At 38.6% G+C, this 25,719-nt stretch overlaps 1 protein-coding gene across 6 annotated transcripts in view; it reads left to right on the top strand.

The window, feature by feature from the left end:
* The first annotated feature begins 625 nt into the window (after positions 1-625).
* The window catches only part of LOC148075645 (muscleblind-like protein 1), an 83,242-nt gene continuing 58,148 nt past the window's right edge, over positions 626-25,719 (top strand). For 5 of the 6 annotated variants that reach the window (XM_087796251.1, XM_087796248.1, XM_087796253.1 and 2 more), the window contains exons 1-2: positions 626-852; positions 23,597-24,303. In XM_087796251.1, coding sequence (XP_087652377.1) covers positions 24,130-24,303 — 174 coding nt within the window. In that variant the 5' untranslated portion in view covers positions 626-852; positions 23,597-24,129. Of the gene's footprint in view, positions 853-9,586; positions 9,688-23,596; positions 24,304-25,719 lie in introns of those variants that run through there. The other variant, XM_087796249.1, reaches the window with a different exon arrangement.

Raw genomic sequence — 25,719 nt, 5'->3', positions numbered from 1 at the left:
CTGTCGCCACGGGAGACGAGACAAGGTCTCATCTCTGTTTCCTTCTCACCTCTATCTGTTATCTTTCCGCTTTTCTGTTTCTTTGCCCTCTTTCCTCACTTCTGCCTTTTTTTTTTTTTTTTTAAGAAGTCGGTAGATTTGTTTGGTATTATCCTGGAATAAACCTGGATATCTCCGATTATTCCGGAGCTCCCAACTGTCCGGCTGCACTTCCTTGTCCCCTGATGTAAGTGATGAAAAAGTAGAAGACGCTCATATTACAATCTGTTCCCAAGAACATATGGGCTCTCGGAGACAAACAAGAGCCACACACCAGGGACGTCACAGAAGCGTTGCATCCTCCAGAGCTGCTCCCGAAGCTCCGCCCTCTCTGTCGCGGCAGCAACAGTTTGTATTGTATTCTCGCTTCATCTAGTAAAGAGGTTCGAATCTCGGCAATATTTCAACTATTTTAACCGAACAAGAAACAGACAGAGGAGCTTCTAGATGCAGGAGGGGAGGAGGGAGGCTGTTGCTGTGGCAACCACTGCTGTGGCGGTCGTCATCATCATGAGGCTTCTTCTGCATTGTGTGTGTGTGTGTGTGTGTGTGCGCGGACACAACGTGTGTGTGACTCCGTTCTCCAGACAGGAGGTGAGGACATCCCCCACCAACAGCCAACATTGAGAGGAGGAGAGAGAGAGCGAGAGAGAGAGAGAGAGAGAGAGAGACCAAAAAAAAAAGCCCATAATGCACTGCACGCTGCAGGGCTCAAGTCGTGCAGATTCATCAGTTCCCGTTCGGAGGGATTGTGTGTAAGTGAGCACTCACTCACACCCGGGCAGGAGGGACGAGGAGCAGACAGCTCGGCAGGTGAGGCTCTCAGTGTCCGTCCACACTCTTGTCTTTCGCCTGCGACCGGTCGTCGTTGCATGATCCCCCTGAAAGAAAGAGGGTTGTGTCGTTAATATTTGACAAGATATGCTTTCGGCAACTTCCCAGCCTGTTGCTAGAGATGGATGCTGGAGTCGCACCAGTTGGTTCTCGGACGCTTTGCATGTTGTGGTTTAACCTCAGAGTGTTTAGTCAAGTTTTTTTTTTTTTAAATCTTCTCTTTTTTTTTTTCCTTCTGACTTCCACTTAAATGAGCCAGAAATTGACTCGGCTTTTTGTTGCATCCATCAGCTCTGCTTCATGAAACACGCAGTCGGCACTAAATGGGTCAATTATGTCCAACATGTTTGTGCTAATGTTCCTTTGCACTAGAAATCTGTTCCTCTCAAATAAGGGTCGCTCATTTACAGCCTTTAAAAAAAAAATTTAATTGGAAAAAACCTCAACATTTCAAAATGTAACTGTTTTCTAGGTCGATACATATCAGCACCACAGTTTGACACTGGTTTCTTTAGAACATTAACCTTTAGAGTCAAAAGAAACATGTATTTAAGAAATGAAGTCATTTGTTTTATTTTTAACTTGTTTATTTTTATTCTGAACTTTTTCTGCAAAAATTTCATAACTTTTCAAGTTATTTGGTGAATGAATCAAATGATCAAATAATATTATGATACATAGGAATACTGTACTGGCAATTAGAAAAATGTTGTCTTGTCCCAGTACTTGACTCAGAATTTAAAGACCACATGACTCTTGACGAAGTCGTAACAACTTTCACTGGTTTTGAAACCAAAATATGTCCAAACAACAGCTTGAAAAGCTGCTGGAGTCGACTGTATCCTCTCGTCCTCAGTCATCGCTCGGATCTAGCAGGAATTCCCTGCGGAAGGAATTAATGACTGCTGCCATCTAGGGGCAAGAAGTTTAATTGCAACACAAAAATGAACAAAAAACGGGAATATTTGCATATTCATTGTAAATTTAAAAATTAATCACATTTTATTTTTTTTATTTTAAACACACTTTATTGAAATGTAAGCCAAGAACCTTGGGAACAAACAAGACATGGTTTGAAAGATTTTAACGATATATTGATGTATCGCTGTACTGATATTTTCTGACACCCCTAGGATCCATAACACAAAATATGTGTATTTTCTCTATAAATCCTGAAAGTTTTACACAAATCTGTTCTTGAGTAATTATACTAATGGACAAGCATACATCAGACAAACTTGTTGTAAACTAATTATTAAACTATAGTGTGAAATCTTCTTTTCTCACGATTTTATCCTAATATTAGCTGCTTTTGTGTATTTAAAAAAGATGTAATTTTCATGAATATTATTCTCACTTCAATAGTGTTACTTACCGCCGTTATGTTAATAATCAGACTGTTTTCAAGCTCTACTCTGAGTCTCCCTAAGACGATAAAGCTTTCACATCCATCATCAACGAGCTGCCTTTGATACTCCTCAGTCTCGATGTGTAATTGTGTTGTAAGGACTGTTATCTGTTTAGTTAGAAGAGAATTACTGCTGCTGTTGCTGCACCGATCGATACCTGGCATTATTGATCCTCGCCTTAACGGTGAAAATCTACTTTCCTATAACAAACCATGAGATTGTTCTATCACTTTTGTGTACGCTTAGGTTGTTTGACAGCGGCTTCTTTGCACTTCGCCCGAGTACGTTTACTTGTAAAGGTGTTCGTCGCTGGAAACGACTCGCAAACGTGACTTCGATCGAACACAGAACGTCAAAAGGAAACGACTGGATAGACTCCTGTCGTCTATTGTTGTCTATTTTCATTAAGTGGCACTTCCAGATGGACTTCTCTCGCGAAGATGTCTTCACCTGATTATTTAGCATCAATGCTCTGGTGAATCCATCTGCTTGCTGAAAGTGCAGATGTGTGTGTTCCAGGATTGTCATCAGTGTCCTTGAAGGTGTTTGTGTTTCCCTGAGAGCGCCATGAATCAGTCCGGGGCGGTTGTTTCAACGGCTATTTTGGATCGTTCTCAGGGATGACGGTGGTAAATTTAACTCCAGCAGTCATACCAGAAATGTTTCGGTCAAAAATGGCTTGAAAGAGCAACAATGGTGTGTTGATGTATTTACTCCCCAGTTCACAACCTGAAGTCTGCAAATGTTTTGCTTCTTACTCAGACGTGGCTGTAGTCCAAGTCCAAGTCTGGAGCTCGAACGGCCTTAAATGCTTTTTGTGATAATATAGACGAGACATTTCTGGACTCAAATAAACTTTTACAATCCGTCTTCCTGCCATGTATAATAACTGAGGATATTTATGTCCACATAGCTAATGTGTTTACAAGTAAATCACTTTTGAATGGTGTTATATATTATATAACACTAAGTACAAAGTAGTTTTCACTCAAGAATAACATTTACAACTGGATGTTTTAAACCTACTGATACTTTTGACTTGCACTAAAAGAGTCGCATGTTTATAAAAAATGGTAATATTGATGTAAAACATAGGAAATAAGAGTAAATTTATAGAGCAAATTCATGTTCAAAATCAAGGACAAACGGAAGTATCTGGATAATTAAGTACAATGGATCAAGTGCTATACAAGTCTTAACAACATAACTTGTTTGTAGTTTAATGTTGACACATCTCTAACTTAATTAACAGGCTATTAAACTGTAATTTTGTTAAACTTAGCGATTGCCCTTGGACAAGTCTTGGGAAAGAGTTGTTTGAATTAAATATTGATGGTATTCGAATTGCTTTGCCAGTCTTTTGATTGGCTCTCACACCAGGAAGTACCCTCCTTCTTATTAGCCTAGCCTCCTCTATATTAGCCTAGCCTCCTCATTACTGTTTTAGCTTAGCCACCTCCATATTAGCTTAGCCTCCTCCAAATTAGCCTAGCCTCCTCCATATTAGCCTAGCCTCCCCCATATTAGCCTAGCCTCCTCATTACTGTTTTAGCTTAGCCACCTCCATATTAGCTTAGCCTCCTCCAAATTAGCCTAGCCTCCTCCAAATTAGTCTAGCCTTCTCCATATTAGCCTAGCCTCCTCCAAATTAGTCTAGCCTCCTCAATATTAGCCTAGGCTCCTCCAAATAAGCCTAGTCTCCTCCAAATTAGTCTAGCCCCCTCCATATTAGCCTAGCCTCATCATTACTGTATTAGCCTAGCCTCCTCCAAATTAGTCTAGACTGCTCCGTATTAGCCTAGCCTCCTCCATATTAGCCTAGCCTCCTCATTACTGTATTAGCCTAGCCTCCCCAATATTAGCCTAGCGTCCTCATTACTGTATTAGCCTAGCCTCCTCCATATTAGCCTAGCCTCCTCCATATTAGCCTAGCCTCCTCATTACTGTATTAGCCTAGCCTCCAAAATATAAGCCTAGCCTCCTCCATATTAGCCTAGTCTCCTCATTACTGTATTAGCCTAGCCTCCTCAATATTAGCCTAGCCTCCGCCATATCAACCTAGCCTACTCCATATTAGCCTAGCCTCCTCATTACTGTATTAGCCTAGCCTCCTCCATATTAGCCTACCCTCCTCATTACTGTAATAGTCTAGCATCCTCCATATTAGCCTCGCCTACTCCATATTAGCCTAGCCTCCTCATTACTGTATTAGCCTAGCCTCCTCCATAATAGCCTAGCCTCCTCTGTAATCCTTACTTGACTAAATCAATTACTATAATACCAGAATAATGTTGGCGCTGATGTTATTCCACAGTAATTTGTGATAAAGAGAAAGATTAAAGACATTAAAAAAAAGTACTAATATTTAGTCCAAGCAGTTGGAATTTGACTATGCACTATCCTGACACTTTTATTTAGTTGAATAACTGACAGGAAATAAGGTGATGCATCTCCCAAATTAGATTTTTGAATCAAAGATAGTGGAACATCTTTGCACAGCTAAAATGAGCTGGAAAAGCGCTTTACAAATATAAATGACTTACTTACTGAATATCAGGAATGAAACGAAGTAAATGAGTTAAAAATGTGAACCGTCTCGACTGTCAACATGAAATACTGCAACATAATCAATAACACTGACAGTGGTATACCAACGCAGCCACGGCTGTGAAATAAAACACTTCGCTACATGTTATTTGATTTAGACCTGTCGTCATGGAAGAATAAAAGTCAGCACTATTGCATCAGTGCAGAATCACCAAACAACCAAAGTACATTTTGAAATTCAAACCTCGGGTGTTTCCAGCTTTTGGTCGACATGTTCTGCTGATTGAATTTCAGAGAAGATATAAATATATCTGCTGAAGCTTTCGCTTTCTTTTGGCTTGTTCTGTCGTGGCCTGTGATGTGTGGATACCATTTGTCTGTAGTTCTCAGTTGTGGTTTTGTTTTCTAGGGTTACACGAAGGACCCTCCAGGAATTTCTAATGTCAAACTTAGGATAGTAAGAACAAGTATGTATATATATCTTTATATATTTATAAAGATTTTTTTTGAATGTTTGTCATTCAAAAGGATACAATTCTTGGCAAAACATTGTCAAAGGGAATGCTGGGGGATTTTGTGAAAGGCGTAGATTCACAAGCAAACTAAACCCGAACGCACATTACAGCGGAACAAATTCCTTCCAAACTATGACCTTGAAGCAAGCGCATACTTCCTATTGTATAGAATCTAATAGAAACGAGAGCACAAACCTCTGCCAAGCAGCTCAATTCCGCTCAGATTATGATCTCAGGATGTGAACAGTTTTCGTGATCAAGGTCTGTATTTTAGGCACTTAAAAGTAAATTGTTCTAAAGCTTGAAACGAGTACATTTCTAAATAAAATAACTGTATAAATCCTAATGTAAACTATATCATGAATGGCTACATCCAGGTTAATCCTCTTATTATTGACGCACCACATAATGGCTTTTATGGTAAACTCTTCCAATTCATGTATAACTCTAGTGTGAGCTGCCATTTTGTTTTTTATCTTTTTATTTTAATCAATCATAGTATTTGTTTTATGGAGTATAATTCAGTTTAATTCTGGAAAACATGTATTTCTTTGTGAATTACATTTACTTTTATATGCAGTGTAGCCAAAGTTATTGAACACGCCACAGTTATTTTTCATTTTTGGTTCAACATTTATAATGTAACATATCAGCCTTTTATTCATCCAAAATTGCTCAAAAATTGTTTTTTTTAACTAATTTTTTTCTAACCCTCATGTTGACTAATGGTTGGGACTAGAGTCACGATACCAAGATTTTAGTAGTCGTTAATAATAACGGTACATTTTTATTTTCAAAACTTTTTTTACATTATTAAAAAAAAAAATACTTCACTTTTCAGTACACAACTTTCGCTAAAGAAACCCAACAATCATTTCACATTCAAAGAGTGGTGATGTCGAAGGGTTTTTTTCTTCCTTATTGATGCACAAATAAACAACATAAACAACCATTATATATCCAGTGTTGAGCAGCCTTTAAGTATAATAACAAGTCAAAACATTGTCTGATTAAATCTTTAAATGAATAAGAAAACCTTGACTGGTATGCATTCAAACAGGGGTGACGAGCAGCTTTCAAGAATAAAAAGAACACATGTTTTTTATATTTTCTATACCTTTCAAAGATTTATGTGAGTCTCGGCTGCCGACTCTCTTGCGTCTGCTCACGGTCATCCCACTGATGGTGTAAAAGAAAAAGGGAAAATGAGTTTAAATTTCAAATAACATGAGCTCAGCAACGCTCAGAAAGCTGTTAGGTCACGAAACCGTATCATCAGATTGCGTTAAAGTAAAGCGTACGAGTGAGTGTAGCTGTAGTGAAGTGCTGATCCCTCTTAAATAACAGACGTTTGTTCGTTCTTAGATGAACGCAATATAAGTTATATCGAACTAAATTTCACTCACCTTGAAGTGTCGCACGTTTGAATGAATCCCCATCTCAAGAACTACTTTAAGGTTCTTTATACACCACAGGGATCTGACCTTGTACCTTTATAGGTCAATAAGACGTTTATCATCAAATGAACATCATTGCATTATATCAAAATATCACTCCCACTACAGTCTGTGTGACCCTGTGCTATCCAATCAGAGGACATGAACGTGTCACGTGTTCATCGCGCTCAACAATAATAATAATAATAATAATTCAATTGAAAATTGTATTTATTTTCTAACTATGTTTAGGCCAGCAGAGAAGGCCTTGCTGGCCCTGACGGCCCGCCACTGAAAGTTTCAATTGTTGGTTTGGTTGGTTTCAAGTGTGTTTGCTCTGGTATTTTCGAAACTTCAGACCCACGTTGTCAGGTTTTAAGTATTAAGCATTTCCAAAAGTTACTTCGACTGTCAGGCTTATCAATAAGACGAGGGGTTTTGTTTTTCTTTGTGTAATAGATGTATCATTGTATGTTGTTTTTGTCACTTTAAGTATCGTCACTTGACCAATAATTGCTTCTTTGCCGATGATATTTTGTTGCTGTTATGATGAAGTTCTTTGTCACAAAACTGCAGTTCAACAGTAGCAGCTTGGTGGAGGTTCAGGTGACCGGAATACAAATGCTTGTGTAGACGGTAAAAAAAAACGTGACTGCCTGAGAGACTGGAGCAACGACGTCATGTAAACACTGAAATCCTTGAAGTTGACCGCAGGCCCATTTTTGGCAGTCGCTTCTCGTCGGCAGTAAATTCGAAAAACCCCAGCGTGTGCTGCGCTTTATGAATGAAATGCTAAATATTTACAGAACACTAACACACAGAGCGGCGCGGGGATCCGTCAAGTGAGCTCCTGAATTGTGCAGACCACTGCTCCACGAACACCTGTCACTACTGTGTGCAGCGCAGGCTCCGTGATTTCCAAACAGCCAGGAGCCAGTGAGGGGCTCCAGGTCTCTGCGTGATTACCACCTGCCACACAAACATAACACACTTATTCATGTACCTGACGTGGTGTTTGACGGACTTCGGGTGCCATGGCAACAGAACTGCCACTCTCACTGTCCTGGAAGTGGAGCGAGGGGAAAAAAACCCCCAACTGATAATCTTCGTCGTATTTCCCCCGTTGCTGTCACAGAAATCAGTATTTGAATTTTTCGCTGGAAAACCTCATCCAGGTTTTTTTTTTGGTTTTTTATAGCTACCAAGATTGATGGACTGACACGTCATCAGAGTGACGGCGACGACTCTCACATCGTTGGTTTCCTTGTCAGCAGAGCTTCATTCATTCTTACATATTTAAGAAAGTGTTTTATTCATCCTTTTAAAAAGGTATATGATGTGAAATTAATATCCACCATCTATAATAAAATATAAAATATATTTTTGATTTCAAAACAATGTCATGATGTTTTATTTTTGTTCAACATAATCTCAACTCGAGAGAGACAAATGATCATATTGGATTTTAACTTAAACGATAAACCGAATATCAGTTTTTATTAAATCAATCCAAAATGTAACATTTCTTAAACTAGCAAATTAATTTATATAAATAGCATATCCAGTTTATCGCAAATGAAGATAAATCATAATAATGATAATATAGAGATGTGTTTATTATAAATAATGCTAAATCACTGTTTGACTGTCGTGTCTGTTTAAGAAATAGCAGTATAAAATACATTTGTCAAAGTAAAAATGTATCATCTACTGCAATGTATTCAAGAAGCCAATATGAATTCTTATTTTTTTTGTTGTTATTTCTATCAACAATTACAATTTTATACATAAAAAAGCATCTTCTTATCCTTTTACACAATTATTAATCTTAAAAGAAATGCCATAAATATTATAAATACAAACATCAACATTATGTTAAATTAAAGATATGAAAAAGGGAAATAAAGAAGTATATCGAAAATTCAATCAAAGAAGGGACAATATTTGAGGTAAATGATGGTAAATTTAGCACTGACATTTTTAATTGATGTTTTCAATTTGTGCGTTGTGCAAGCGAGTTGCAGAATATAACTTTAAAACGCTTTTAATTGAATTAATTCCAGTTAAAAAAGCAATGAAACGAACAAGTGATTCAAAGTAAACATTTCAATTAAAATATACTATCTGTAGATATATGGGAATTAATGGAACGCAGAAACAAACCAACTAACTGAATACAATTAAAAATCAATTCAATCAATAAAATTAAATCACGTGAATTTTTCTATTGAACTCTCAAAATAAAGAATAGATCATTTCTTTATATTTAAATAAAAGTTCGAAATCTGAACGAACAAAGGACCATGTTTCTCTCTGCTTTGAACACTTTCTGATTCGCTCTTCACTTCTATAAGTTGAATCATGTGGCTGAGCTAACAAAATGAGGGGAAGCAGAGGGAGGAGAAGATAGGAAGGTTTCTCAAAGTGCATCTGCGTAAGATTTACAACCTGCAGATACAGATGGTGAGAGGATGAGAAGGAACTAAAGGAAGGGGAGGTGCTGCTGTTACCATGCAGGTGAGGCTGTCAGATCGTCACCGTTAGTGAAGACATCTTCGGTGTCAAACTGTGGAGATTCAGCACAAGTTAGTGGGACTTTCGTTCCTTCTCACTCCTTCTTCTGGTGGAGGGATGGAGCGTCTGCCTGCCGTGGATAAATTATGTGTGACATGTTTAGCTGAGGAGCTTACATGGAGACCAGTGTATGTGAATACAGTGAGGCTTTGCCAAGAGGGCTGGGGGGGGGGTGAGGGACGGGAGGAAAAGGATGAGGAAGGAAAAGAGGCAGGGGAGGGAGAAAGTATAAGGAAAAAGGAGGGAGGAGGGAGTGAAAGAAAGGAGTGCCGAAGCATGAGCACTTTCCATTCTCCCCGCAGCAGCCGTCCGATGAGTCCTGGCCGGGGCCACGTAAGTCTTTGCTGTTTACTTTCTGTCAGTGTTTGGTTTGCGTGGAGAATCTAGATTCAACTTCCTTCCCCCGGGTGTCCCCGTGTGAGCACGCATGCTGAAGTTAACGGGGGGTGGGACGTCTTAATGTGGAAAAGACCTGAGCCCACAAAGGTGGAGCGACATTAGTGCGAGCAGCTCTTGCAGGGCAACAACAATTTAAAACACACAGACTTTATTGTTCAGCCTTTTCAGACGCACTTCCCATTAATTCCTGGGCTGTGACTTCACCCCGGTTTTATGGATGGATGAGAACACCCACTGCCACACATCACACCCCCCTCACCCCCCTCTATGTAAGTTTAACTATCAGAGAGCGTCAGGTTCAACTCAATACATCTCATGTAAAACCTTGATCAAGCCTGCATCACAATGGCGTGACACACACACACACACAAATATCAGAGCTTCATTAAACATCCAGATGATGGAGGGACATCAGGAGAGTTGTTTTTGTTCTTGTGAATCACTAACATTTCTAAAAGAAAAGTCAATACACGTCTTCAAGAACAAGAGCAGCTTAATATTCTTGTCATACTGTGTTCACCGTTGGGAATAAAGAAGGGAATAAGAAAAATAGCCACAAAATGATAGAATAAAAACCTTCTAATCCAATGTAGAAAAGAAGCAAATAAGTTATTATTTAACACAGTAATTGACGTTAAAAATAAAGAACAGACTTAAATGTAATAAATACAAATTTAAGAATGATGTTAAATGTAAGATTTAATTTTTTTTAAATATGTTGGGTTTTTTTTATCTCACAAAATAAATATTTATGATGACATCTAAAGAGGAATTTACCTAAAAAAAAATTAAATTATTATTATGAATCGTTAATAAACATTTCAGACTGAAATTTAATTACAAAAAGAACAAGGTTTTTTCGGTTTATTTTATTATATATTTATTTAAGATACATTTAATAAATCACTTTTAAAAATGATTCCCCTACCACAATTTTGTTATTTTATTTTGTATTTTGCATTTTGGTTGACATCGTACCTGTTGTGATGACATGAATTAGTATTATATAAATAAATAAATGCACATTTTCAGAACGTATGTAAATCACAAATTGTACTTGAATATAAGAGAAACTTTTCTTCCAGTGTTTCTTAGGAATTCCATGCCAATCTCTGGACTATCTGGAAAACGATGTTTCAAAATGTCATATTTCTTATGACTCTCAAAACATTAAGATATAAAACTACTTTAATAAGAAAAATAAAGTTGTAGTGGTCAAGAAGGGCTTTAAAAACTTATATTTGAAATTAAATCCAATTATATTTCAGAAACATTTTCCCATGAGTTTCAGTTCAAGCGTAACTTTGCATGTCTGTTTAAGACCATAAAATAGTTTATAACTCAATTTTCTTTACCACTCTACCAATTTTGGTCACATGTATTTAAATGTGTTGATGGCAACCTCACTTAATAATGAAGAAATAGAAAAAAAAAAATCTTATTCTTGTTTTTTTTGATTTTCCAAGGTCAAAATGGAAACAAATGAAAGTCCCTTTAAGTCTAACTCAAAATAAGGAAAATGTATTCAAAAACCAAGTGATGTTTAAAGTTTAAAGAATGCTTTTTGAATAGATTTCCAGCCTTCTGACGCACTTAAATAATTCACCTTCTGACCTCAGCGTTCATGGTTATGAAGTAGTGTGTTTGACAAAGACATGTGTGTGTGGTGACAGGAACACAGCTCATGTAAATCTGCATTATTCAATTAATAATGAGAGGAAAACAGTGGACTCATCATGGAGGCAGCTGATGATGGCTTCATGTACGACGCACTCGGAAAATCCGCTCTGAATGTCGCTGGCTTGAGTGCGGTTAGTCAATTTGATAAATGGCAGAGCGAGGTCATTCTGGGTCATTTGACAAGAAACAAAATCCCACTGATTCACTCAATAGCCGATGATTGTTGTTTTCCCACCGGTCGTTAAAGCTGTCAAGAAAGATGTAATCTTCGGTGAACGCAGCTTCAAAAGCTCATGATTTGTGAAGCTACATAAATGCCAACATTTGTGGAAGTATATCATTTTTATTTTACAACATATATATTTAAATATTTCATCTAGATCTCCACAAATATTAAACTAACAATTAATATGTTTTACTTGGGGCACAAAAATAATGGCCTATCATGTCATTTCATATCAAATTCCAGTTGTTGCGTTGATGCCGCCAAAGGAGGAAACATGAATGTAATTTTTTTGTTGGTCTGTTAGCAGAATAAAATTAGTATTTTGCCACGGATGTAGTTTTTACAATTACATTTTGGGGAAGTGTTGCTAATGGCAAACGGAGCAGATTATTCAATTTTGGTGGTGTTCTGTTGTTCCATCTGGATTTATCAAGGTTTTGAAATTAATTTACTTGTATGGCTTTCCACCACTACTGCTCACACACGGAACTAGCAAGAAAAACATTAAACGTAATCAAGAAGATCGTAAAAATTGAATTGGTGAAATGAAATAACTTTCATATGTTGTGACATTAACAGTAGTAAATAGATAGAAAGGTAAAAAAAAATAGTGCTTTTTCTTTCTTTAATGAAAATCTTAATACTTACCGTATTTTCCGCACTATAAGACGCACTTAAAAGCCTTTAAATTTCTCAAAAAACAACAGTGCGCCTAATAATCCAGAGCACCTTATATATGAACATTACCTGGTGGGTAACTTGTTTACAAACACCTTCATGACTCTGCGCCGACTAAGATGACACGCCGTGGGCAGGATTATGTCATTGCGTCATCACGGGGTGGAATTTACGACGCGCATCACAAGATGGCGGATGTCTATGGAGTGATATTACTGCCACAGGTTTGAGCGAGTGTGTCTTGGTTGTTGTACACTCAAAATCACTCTGCTGCACGCTCAACCAGTCATACACGTGTGTTTAACATGTCATACACACATGCTCTAGCTGTCATACACGCGCTCAACTTCACTGCTGCTCACAACACCAGTCTCGACATAGAAACATAGATAGATAAAACTTAAATACAAGTTAGATGTCTGCCATGAAGAAAGCCAATCAAAAACCTGCCGCTTGAAGCCTTTTGAACATCATTTGAACATCGTTACCATGGGAATGAATGGAGTTGTCAAGGCGCTTAATAAAGTTTGACTTTATCTAAATGTTTTGTTGACATTCCCTTTAGCCCAGCTTTATCTAGTGGATCATAACACAACCCCAGTGAAACGTTTGACTGTTTTTTTTATTCTATACGACTTATAATCTGTTGCGCCCTATTTATGAAAACACTTCTTAAATAGGTCATTGAAGGTGCGCCTTATGATCCGGTGCGCCTAATAGTGCGGAAAATACGATAATTAATATATATATATATATTCTTATCAAAATCAGCGATTCAGCCGCTCTCTCTGCTCACCTTACAAACAACACACATTCAATTAAAATGTATACATATTTAAAGCTTAAGAACTTTAGAATTTGAAATCCATAACCCTTAAGAAAAGGGTTTTTGGACAAGGCTAGAATGTTTTCATAAGTTTGACCATCGCAACAGTTCAGATTTACCAGTTTGGCAGGGTCACATTGACCCAGAGACCCGAAAACAAATGTGCCCGCGGGTCATTGGGCACTGTTGTATTTCCGGGAGCCACTGGTTGTTCTTCTGGTAACTGTTGGTAGATGACGTCACAGGTGGCCTAGTTGTTTGACGAATAAGCAATATTGCTGGTTCTATTCTTAGGTATCCTTCCTTCTATTTGCTGTTAGCTAACAGGGTATTTGAACCATGTTTTGATTGTATAACAGTCAAGCAAGAGGAGCTCCTCGCCAGAGGTATGCACTGTCTCTGTGCTGGTCTAGTTATGCCATCCAAGCCTCAGTGAAGTGTCTCTTGTCTGCTGGTTATTTGCAGACACGACATTATAATTCTACCGGTCCGCCAGCCTTGTTTTCCTGTCAGACCTTCAGAAATGAGACCAGATTATGTTTCTCTGCAAAAAAAAAAAGCAAAGCCGGAGCGTGTTTATATTACACAAGCTGATGACCCTCTTGTTCGAACTCTGCATGCAAAGATATTCAATTTACACAGGGGACATTTCTTTCAAGGTGCCATTTCACTGGCATTTATTTTCCAGCTATTATTCACCCCCGCTGAGTTGATACAGTTTGGTACCAGCAGGTCTTGTTTATCATTCTACTAAAGCTTGATCTACACACACATTTACAGTATGCAAGCACACACACACACCTTCTCCGATTGCTATTCCTGAGGGGAGCAGACTGGTCTGGCTTAGTTTATGTCCATGAACTCGCTGACACTCTTCGCCCGCCACTGCATTACACCACCACATCCAGACCGGAGAGTACACACTCGCCCGCCTCGTGTACAACACAAACCCTCCGTGTAATCGGGCATTACCTCACCTTCCGCGAACACGTGGGCGTCTACTGTAAACATGAGGGTCCCTGGTCTACGTGTGCACGTCAAGCTATTATAATCGCTGATGCATCGGACGACAGCTCCTCGTCTTCGCCGGTTCGGAGGAGGAGGAGGTGTGCGTCTGTATTTGTGCGCCCACGACAGTGGGACGGAGTTGTGCATATGCATTACTCACCGGCCTGTGTCTTGAATATCAATGCACCCGTTGACCTTCCGCTCATCTCTCGAGTGTAGAAGACGAAGATTTGCTGTCTCATGCCTCGTGGTCAATACAAGTGTGTGTGTGTGTGTGTGTGTCGTAAACGTCTTGGATTACCCTGATGCTACAATACACCGGAACATTATCCCGATGACGGGGCAGATTCCAGCAAGCTGTTAAAATAAAATGAAAAAAAAAAAAACTCTTGACATGTTTCACCTCATTAATGTGTTTCTCCCGGTGGCAAGGTAGCCGAGCTCATTAATGTCGCCGCCCGTTCCGTTTTTTCTGTCAGATTTCTTTCGACGTTTATGCCACAGATGTGATGCCATTAACGTCGGCGTCGAACCCGTTAATTGCATGTTGTTGGCCTGTTTAAATTGTCATTCATAATTCACACTCATTACACTTAACACTTCATTATCTACATTAATAACAGTCACTCCAACCTGGATTCAGCAGAACATTCTCCTGCACTTTAAAATGGCTTCTTAATGTTCACGGTTAATGATCGGCTGTTACGTTGTCATGCACGAGCCGTGAAAGAATAACCTTTGAGGATGAACGAAACAAATGTGTGAATAAACTGGAAAAAAAAGTAACGCTGAACTCAGCTATTAGCATTGGAAAAGAGTAGTTACTTTAAAACCCACACCTAGTTATGTTCATTATTAAACAAACTAAAAACTAACATTCACAGACTAGCTCATAAACAAATTTTATTTGCTCAAATGCTAACAATAGCGCTTAGCATTAGCATTTAGCATCAGCGACCAGCAACTTATATCTTTATTCTAATTTATTTCAACTCAAACACATAATTATGAACATATCACTTAAGTCCAGACAACAATATGTCTCTACCACAAATATGCTGCTCAGATAATGGAAAGGTTTATTAGAGTAATGTGTTTTCTGATATGTTAGCATGTCTCTAAGCATTAATTGCTAACTCGAAATTGTGAAGCAGAACTGCTAAGTACAAGTCAAAGTTTAGTTTCCGTACACAGTTGGCATAGCTAATCTCAACCTGCATCCTGTTCAATGGAGATAAGAAGCAGATAGACAAGTATATATTTTTTACCTTTATATGAACTTTTTCATCCATTCAGTCATCTACTGCCATTTTTCTGAGGTCAGGTCATGGGGGCAGCAGCCAGAGCAAAGAGGTCCAGACTTTTCTCTCAGCAGAAGGCTCTCCTTGTTCTCCTGGGAGAATATCAAGGTTTGAATTTGGCTAAAAAGTAGAGACGTTAGCTTGTCCTTGTAGACTTTCGGGTAGTGTTACAATTCTTACTGATTTTAGTTCAGTAAATTGATAAAATCTCCCTTAAAGCTCTTGTAAACTCAATGTTGTAACACAACAAAAGTCAAACTTTTGAATTCGTAGTGTCGTGTAAAAAGTTAAATGTAAACAGCACCTTGAGAAACATGTTGTTTTTGTATGTTATGAACATATGTGGGACTTTTGAAGTCAAAATTCATCTTGCTCACTTCATTTTGAAGATCATCCGCACTACCTTTGACTGTGACACGGTAAAGTTTTAAAAGCAGGAAAACATGTCCGAGTTATAAGACTGTGGGAGGAAACCGGAGTGCCTGGAGGAAGCAAAGGAGAACAAACACGCTCCACTCAGAGGAGAACGAGGTGTGCGTCAAACCTGGCCTTGCCTCAAGCTGGTGCTGAACCAGTGACCTTCTCGCAGCGATGACACGGCAACGCTCGTCACAAACACTTTAAAAAATGCAGCCGGCTTCATTTTCTCAAACATTTTTAAAAAAGGAGCTCATAGACAATGAGCCGTCGTCGACGGGTACGTAACAGTGAAGGATCTGGGCAGAATGAAGGAGCAGATGCTGGACTCTTCAAGTTACTCTGCGTCACGGCGATCATCCTGATATGACCTGAGCCGACCCCCGTCCTGGCAGCCGGAGACGCTGGTCTGGCAGCTGTGGGTGCGAGCAGGTAAGAGGGGATTTAAGAGTGCATCAGAAACAATGGGAGTTTTCTTGAAAGCACCGGCGGCACCTTGGTGTGATACCATCTTGACATTTCTCATCTCCCTTCGTTTATCTTCCTCTGATCCCCACCTGTTCCCGTTTTCTCTCTCTTTACACGAATACTTCAGCGTCTCCCTCCTTTCTTTCCGCCCTAAATCATCCCCGAAATCTGCCTGCCTTCTGTTGGGATGCACAAGTATCATGTGGCATCAACAGGCTCATGAACGTGGCTCATCTTTTAATAGAAACTGTCCGTTGAATCCGCCTCCTTCTGACCCCCTTCCCCCCCCGCTCGACCCCCTCTCGTTCCTCGCTCACACAACACCTTATGGTGCAGCTCCACCATGATGTGCTGCAAGGTCGCGGCGAGAACAGATTCTGTTCTCCAGCAAGGACGCAGGGGGTGCAGAGGGTCAGGCTTCTACTGCACATCCTGCTCCTGCAACCATTATTGTTTTTAGAAAAGTTGTTTTTCTTTAAAAGCTGCTCCAATCTCTGCCAAGGAGCTCTTATCTTATTTACAGAAATAGAAAATTTGGTTGGTTTATGGCAAGAAAAGAGAAGAAAAAACACACTTTTTGGAGGTTTATCCCAAAGCTCTGTATCACTCTGGATTCCTTACGTTTCCCTAAAATCTTGAATTTATTTTGACAGAACTACCGAAGATAATCAAAATCTAATCCCATTCATAGCCCTAGTTAAGCAGTTTGAATTGAATAAACCATTATTGTTCACTATTCAACAATTTATCTCAATCTTTTCTTTTATTTGAAGACTGTTGGCGGTAAATTACACATCACATTCCATTTCAAGTGAGTGAAGACCATCTTCCTTCCTACTTGATAGAAAAATCCTTTGAGCCAAAGAAGTGATAAAAGGCAAAAATTTATGACAACCATTTTTAAATTGTAATATCTACTGTACTCTAAGTGGATTTGGGTCTTTTTTGAATGTCAAAATTAAAGTGAAACCCACAGATTATTAGTTTAAAATGCTCAAAACTTAATTATTAGAAGTGCATTCTGTTCTTTATCATGGTGTTTAATTAACAAATGTGGATTTTGTGGGTCCAGACCAACTTTTTTTGAACCCCGTATTGTCTGTTTATATTTATATAGTGAATTCTTTCTTGATGAAATGGTAAAAAGCGAACTAAAGAGGAAATAATGCGGTGCAAAACTAGAACTAATTAGACAGATTTCGATAAAAGAAAGCTTTATTTCCCTCATCTGTTACCGAAACTATTCAACCGGAAGGTTATGTGTTTGTTTTTAAGCAAACGTATCAACAGACTTCAAAAACACGAATGTTGATAGATAAGCATCTGTTTTTGATAAAGACATGTTTGTCTTCCACAGCTGTTGTGTTCAGGACAATTTGCAAACTAAAAAAAAAAAACCTGCACAGAACTCTTCATAAAGCACACAAATCCCATCTTAAAATGTTGTGGTGCAAGGTTGTGTTGTTGTTCCGACGCCCCTTGAATGCAGCAGCGTTCGCAGCATGCCACGAAGAACGCTCTCAGAGGAGCGACGATCAGGAATGAGCTTTAAATGAAGGTCAATGACATTTGATGAAAATCCCATTAGGAGTGGAAACGAGCTGCATGAGTGCTTATTTGTGTTATTTGTGTGACGCCGTAATAAAAGCTTTTCTAGGTGGTAGCGACAAGAACATTAAGAATAATCCCATTTTCTTTCTTTGTAACTTAAATCAAAATTGAAGCAGCGCACAAATTGAATTCTTCTTGAAGGGAAAAAGGAAAACAAGCTATTAGGTGAAGCTCTTAAGTTTCCATTGGATGCCAGGAGTGGGAATGTTGGCAGAGTTGAAACCACTGCCCGGGGGAAAATGTTGACCGCGAGACCAAGATGGCTATTTTGTATCCGAAGTCATAAAGTCTATCGTCGGCAATTATATTTAGAACCGTTTTTTTTTTTTGACCCCTCGAATATTTTTTTTCGACTATTTCTGTCTGTTGTTCCCAAAAGGTCAGACGGATAAAAGCGCACACTGGCAGCGGGATCGGTCGTCGACTTCTATTTTTCTTCTGGGAGCCATTCGAGGGCGAAGAAATGGCTCTCATCTCGGGCTACATGTTCACTTCCTCATTCTTTGGCTGTAAGTATTGCTCGCCTAAGTGAGGCAGGAATATGGCTTGTGTTAACTGAGGCCTCTCGATAAAACTCAATTGCAATTCCACGTGGCTGAGCGACGAAGGAAGGAAGTCCCGTCGCATGCACTTCATTTTCCACTGTGCGTGGATCACAACAGTAGCTTGTATGGCATCACATTGTTTCAGAGACGGAACACATTTGGAGAGTGGCTGTTTTGTTGATAGATCTAATCCATTAACAAGTGTGCATCTGTTGTTTGGTCACATCGGGGCACTAGTCTCCAGGCTCTCCGGGGGTAGACGCTCTTTCTTCGCTCTCGTGGCGCCAGATGAAATCGTCCACGGTGTCTTGCACTATGTGAGACCATGCGTGCCGTGTCGATCGCTCCGCCGGCTCAGGTGCCAAATTTTGGACGGACTTCTGCGCCAGATCACACGTTGATATGGGTCTCCAGTGATGCGTCCTGATAGGCTGAGCACCGGGTCTAAAGAGAGTGACGCACATGTGATGGCTGCAATATTCATCATCCGGATTTAGTTTCTTGTCACCGTTGTCGGTACCAACTTTTTTTTTATGGCCAGAATTTCTAGAAGCATAACCTCTGCCAAAAAGTGTGTGTGAAGCTTATTTGACTGTTTGCAAGATTTTATAAGAATGTTCTGAAGGTATGATCTGAATTATTTATGGGTTTTTTAATGGACTTCTGATCCAGCACGTTTTTAGGGTCCATCTTTCCACTGCTCGCCGACCCTTTGTTCACAACCAGCGAGAAGCAATTAATAAAGCAACAGAATATGGTATAGTTGTTATAGGTTTACTACAATAGATAATAGGGTTGATAATTCATGGTAAAGGATCTTGAGGACCGGTAGTAAATTCTGGGAAGGATCCCCGGGTAGTACCTGAGTGACCTCTTAGGATGTTTTCTAGGAACCTTTCGTTGGTTCGTCAGGTCCAGACTGCATAAGTACAGCCATGATATCTGAGTAATTATACAACTGATTATAGTTTAAGTGTTTTTTTTATGTTTGTATTTCTTTTAAATAGCTGTATTCTAAATATAATTTGCTTAAATGTATGAATCCTTTTGAACTTCTCTTTTTCATCCATTCGAATCAATGTTTTTAAAGAGGATATTTTCTATAATTGTTAACTGTTTTGACCACAGTTACATTATGATTTATGTTGATATTAAAATGGTTAATAAATTAAATAATATAGAAAAATTCTGTCAAGATATATTTACACTCTTCTTACTTCCAACATGTGTTCATCAATTGTTTTTTTTGTTGTTTTTTTTCATTTTGTCCTTGTTACTTGCATTTATTTATTTTGCTTTATGGCTCTTTACTGTATATAATTTGCCCCTTAATTGAAATTAAATTAAATCGACGTCCCTAGTGACATGTCCAACCGGGAGGAAGCCCCGGAGCAGAGCCAGCACACACTAGATTATTTTTCTTGTTGTTTCTCGTAATGTGGAATTATTCCCCAGTAAGAAGGAGATCTCTGGGGAAGTCCAGGCTTCCCACTCGACCTGCGGAATTGCAGATTTTCATAAACAAACAAACACTTATTTTATGTAAAAAACTCCAATAGCACAAATTAAAACATGAACCGCGGCGTTAAAAAAAAGTACCCACACGGGAAATAAGTCTATTGAAGAATAAAGAAAGGCTGCGCTGCTTTAATAAACATACAATTTGTATAAAAAATGAGAAAATCAATGGAAAAATAAATGCAGGAAGGTTAGCTAGAGATGAAGCTGATCCATGAACCTTTGAACAACTTTTAAGTCAACAACTGTTAAATGAACTGCAGTATAAAAATACCATTTTTCCTTCACCGAAGTACATGAATTCTCTGTTCTGCTCAGCTTATTACCAAGTTGATCTCATGGTGTAATAATATCTCCTGCCTCTGGCTGTGGGAAATGGCCACATGCATTATTCACACATGCTAAGATGTTTATTGATGACTCCTTTATTTAAATATTTCTCACGGCCGTGCTCGTTTCTCACATTCTACCTTTTTTTTTTATTTTCAATTCTGCGTTTTGGCGTCGGGCTTCCTCTCCAGGCGTCAATCATCCCTCCTTTTTTTTTAAATGAGTTGTTTGATGAGGGTTTTGATGCGCCGTCCTCAGAAGTCCCGCAGGAGTCGGTTACGCAACTTGTTTATTAAAGTCGTTCATTAATCTCATTCCATTGTGTCGAATCTGTTTCTTCCCGGCTTTATCTTATTACATGAACGCTCAGAGAAAACACAAGTCCTCAGAGGAAACCGGCATGACATTGCTTTGGGACGCTTGGAACGGTTTGTCTAATCTAATTTGAAGCCTTTCTGCAGCTGTTTGCTCTTTTTTTTTTCTCCGGCGGTCACTGGTAGTGAAGCGTATTCTGTTTAATCTTGAAGCGTAGCAAAGTTCAGAGCTGCCGAGTATAGTTTGTTTCATTACTTTTCCCAGATAGTCGAATAGCTTCTAAGAATATTCTCCATGTAAGGTTGTTTTAAAAAGGAAACTTTTTTTTTGACATTTTATCTTGTTTACTGATATAGTTGACTCTAAGATTAGTTTTAAAAGTTGACTCAGTCAACAATGTGATTGTTTGCGACAATAAAATGTGATCAGTGAGGCATCGTATGCATGACTCCATTGTTAAAATAATTTTTTGTGTTTTGCTAAATATATCTCAAGTAGGTAAAGCCATAATTAAATATATTATGGTTGATTGCATTAAGGTAGTTGAGTGTAAAAATAATTGTTTTAAAAGAAATCTCTGTAATTGATTTCATTACACGAATACATTTATCTGCAATCTTGTAAAGATACACCATTTCCTTGATCCACTCATTTAAAAGAAATTGTAGATACAAATGTTGAAAATAAATTGGTTTAAACCTCATAAATAGATCTTCACTGCTTTAGTTTTACAAGGTAAAAAAACAAGTGGGATGTAAGTGTAAAAAAATTAAGAGAGCAAAATCTTAGTGGTGAACTTCAACCATTTCCTTCTATTAATTCTCTGTTTAAGACGAATAAAAACATGCTTGATTTTTTTTGGTGAAGTAGCTGGGAACGCTTGGCTGTTATTCTCATGTCTTGAGTGGAATCAAGATGAAAAAAATCTTGTAGAGAAAACGGGAAGTGAACTAGTCTTGACAAAACCTTTTCTCTGGGCCGGACACACTTCAGTTTTCACTAGAAAAAATAAAGTGTTTTCACATTGTGGGGAATTTAAAAGACCATATCTTACAATAATTACATTCATGGTTGAGATGAGAAAAATGTAATCACATAAATTGTTTTATTGAACTGCGATATATTGAGTGGTATTTGAAACAAATGTGGAACAAGCGTATGTCAAGGCTCAATCCAGCTGCTACGATGTTGCTTGTGTTGCTATGACAACACTTGTTCCAGGAGATTCAATTCACAAACAAGCCAAATATGTCAGCTGGTGAAAAGGAAACCACTCGCAGGTGTAAGTGCACTCAGCTGGAGCACTGGGGCTTTGGGGGGTTTTCACGGAGGGTTTAGCTTGTATGTGGAATTAGGGAGATGAAAGAGCTGTTTACTCTACACGAGTTGTTTCAAGAGAATCCATAAAAACAGAAACCAAGAGCAGCTAACTCCATCGGAGATCAACTGCTGTCCTCTGCAGAGAAAATGCTTCTGTTAAATGCATTTGATATTCAGTAGATAGAGTTCACATTTCAATGACGCGTCCGAGGATGAAAAATGAATATTGAATCAGTTTGATCCTTTTTTTGAGGATGTGTAGCATTTTTTTTTTAAGATTTTTAAAGATGATGGATTATATATTTTATATGTTTATTCTTTTCATGAAAATGTTCGAAATATTTAGCAAAAACATACACAATTCTCCTAATTTGTGCATTATTATTTAATACTAGTAGTATTTTTAAATAATAATATTTTCAACAAAAATTAAAACTTTATTGGTTTGAGAATTCTATTATTCCAAAAAACGTTTTATATATCGGTCAATGATCACACACATTGTTTCCATATTATTAGATTTGTTTCACTTTTTTTTTTATATAATAATGACTTTTTTATTCATTCATGGGAGATATTTCCATAGCGATGTGTTAGCCTCAATGCTAATTGTTATGCTTTTGCTACGTAATGATTAGCGAAGCGTAACAATAATGTCAGTACGATATTATTATATATTACTGTATGTCAGTGTCTGCAACAGAGCTAAAATGTTTCTAAATCAATATTTTCAATTTTCCTACCATGTTTCTTCAAGATTAAAGATTGTTGCAGTGCATTATGAGGCATCGTAGAGGGAGTGATTTGAGTGTTTTTTAACCTGAGATACAATATCAGAGCTTTTCTAAACATAAAGAGAATTCAGAATAACCTAATCGTCCTTCACTTTTTATGCTTAGTGAGCTGATGAAACGATTACATATTAGAACGATGAGCTGTGAATCTGACATGAATACATAAACATCGAGGCAACAGGAAGAATCAAAGCTATTTAAAGATCACATGAAGGTCAATGCAACACTTAATTGGTGCATATAATGACACAAAAGTATCATCTTGTCAGACGATGCAAATCTACTTTCCGGAATCTTAATTAGTTTCAAGTACGAGGCAAACACGTGTGTAGATCAACTGTATTGTCCTGAGCTATGAGTATGTTCACCAAATGTACTTAACCACATATAATATTATATCACTGTATCATTGTATCTCTGCTGATGTGTTTTCAACACTGCATGTGTGAGAAAGTCATTCATGATTTATTTAGAGAATATAGAGATATATTCGTGCCAGGAATGGGAATGAAGTAGTGAACCTCCGATGTGAGGATAATAACCCATCATGTTTTTTGTTGGAAACTTTCAATAATTAATAATTATTATATTAATTAACGGCTTGTGAAACTGCGACAGTAACGGAACATCTCAGGATTCACACACAGCATGTAAACTCTGTGTTATTCTTTCCTGTTACAAGTAAAATGTGTGACTTTAAACCAGATCTGATTTGGATTCTGTTTAATTAAATTGTCAGTTTCCTCTCCAGATGTTTGCGCAAGTGACCTTCTTCTTCTGACGTCCTTCTCCCGCTCTCTCCACAGAAAGACGTGCCTTCTTTCTCAGATCCCCGTGGCTGTTCGGCTCACCAGAAGCCATCCCGGTGCTTCTCCATGTCAAGCGAAGCAGAAACCTGTGGGACCGCCAGGACCTCAAAGCCACGCCAGTGACGACCCCTCAAACTTTCCGAGTATCATCGATACAGAGATAACCGCCCACTTTCTGGAAATGGAGCCCAATGCTTAACGTTCCTAACAGTCCTTGTAAGAAGACTTCAGATTATTTTGCCCCCTCCAACGCCATCCCCTCTTTTTTTATTTTTTTTATTCCAGAGCCATCATGGACCGATTTGGTTAAACACTTTCCCCTGGGAGACGGTACATGAGGATGGATCTTAGGTGCTAGGAGACCAGTCAGGCACAAGTCTTGCATCAACCCTGCAAGACGTCTTTCCCATGTCATTTACTGATCCCTCTCCATCCTCGGCCCCTCTATCAGCAGAAGCTCGCAGAGACACACTTAATTCCGACAGCGGGATATCCATTACCCGTAATCACCGTCACCTGCTTCGTCCAAAATGGCAGTGAATGTGACACCGATGCGGGACACAAAGTGGCTGACATTGGAGGTTTGTCGGGAATTCCAGAGAGGGACGTGTTCGCGGCCCGACAGTGAGTGCAAGTTCGCCCACCCTGCCAAGAGCTGTCAAGTGGAAAATGGCCGAGTCATTGCCTGTTTTGACTCGCTGAAGGTGAGTAAGATGTTGATTTTTAAGAGTGCTTTTTTCTTTTTTTTTCCTTCTTCTTATTGTGCAGGTTTATAGCCTTCGATCTTACCGTGATGAATGCCTTAACTTTAACAAAGGTGAAGCTATTGATCGACTGAAAGAGGGAAGCGGGAAAAAAAGGAAACTCATATTTTTATCCTCGTTTTTTTTTTTGAAAAGGTCATTTTGAAGCACCGTTAAGCTACTTTAATGAGTGTCTGAAGACAAACAGTTTCTTTAGAAATCTCCCAAAAACCAAGACTGTGACCAGTGCTTGTTTGACGCATGGCTGAAGTCAACTTTAAACTACAGAATAACAATTTTTATGAATATCCTATCAGGGCTTAAATACATGTCATGGGTCAAGCAAGCAATTATTCAAAAGTTAAAATAGTTGCCTCCGGTGGACATTCTCTCATTTATTGTGTTGGCGTCGCTCAAGTGAAACAGAAGTAGAATAGTCAATTTAACAGTTGGACGTGAGACCACAAGGGTTTGCCAGTGTGTGTTATTTTGAGTTCATGCAGCGTGGTAGGGTTTCTCCGAGAAGGACCGGCAATTTGCTGTCTATTTTTGTCCTGCTGTGTCTTCAGACATCCCTCTCTAAGTCTCCGTTTCTCCGTCAACGGACGGATTTAGGGAAAATGAAGGGGAATGAAAGATGGGAAGAGGGATGGAAATATTCAGCATATTTAATGGTTTCGCTAACAGAAATAGCAGATGTGAGTGTCTGTGTCATTTCATTGACACCTAAATCCCCGCGGCGGCCATGGATTCTTTGAGTTGGAACTCTTGAACACAAAAAGATGCTCCAGAGTGTGACTGTAACTGTAGTGTTTTCGATAAAAGGTTCTAAATGAAAGGACTAAAACTGAATTGCTTTGATTGAAAAGGTCCAGTATTTACACTAAGGGTTAGCTGTTGAGTCCCTTCTTCAGCCAAGAAGCGTCAGAGGTAGGATGACTGTTACTGCAGGATCTTCCTGTTCACAAATTCTTCCTTGTCTTTTGGGTTTTGAAGTCAGGGTTTTACCTTTTTCACCCCCATTTCTAGCTTGATTCAACCACGTCGATGTACCTAACCAACCTAGTCTGGCGTCGCGAACCAGTTTTTTCCTCTTATAATATATTTCTTATCTAGACAGTAGCTCTCCTCCCTTCACTCTCCTCTTCGCCTCCCTGACAGGAAGAAATATCCTCTCTCTGTGGTTTAGGTGTAATTATCAGTAAAAGAACATTAATGTCAATCTAAAAATAATTTAAAAAAATATATAGTTATTTATATTTCAATCCCTTTAATACCATCTTGACGTTTAACAGCATATTTACAATTTTTTTTACAATTGTCCACTTCAATTAATACACAATTTTTAACTGTATTAACTGTAATCCAATAATTTTC

The sequence above is a fragment of the Callionymus lyra genome, chromosome 7 (genome assembly GCF_982586985.1).
Source record: "Callionymus lyra chromosome 7, fCalLyr1.hap1.1, whole genome shotgun sequence".
Lineage (NCBI taxonomy): Eukaryota > Metazoa > Chordata > Actinopteri > Syngnathiformes > Callionymidae > Callionymus > Callionymus lyra.
This window is presented reverse-complemented; position numbering and strand designations above follow the sequence as displayed.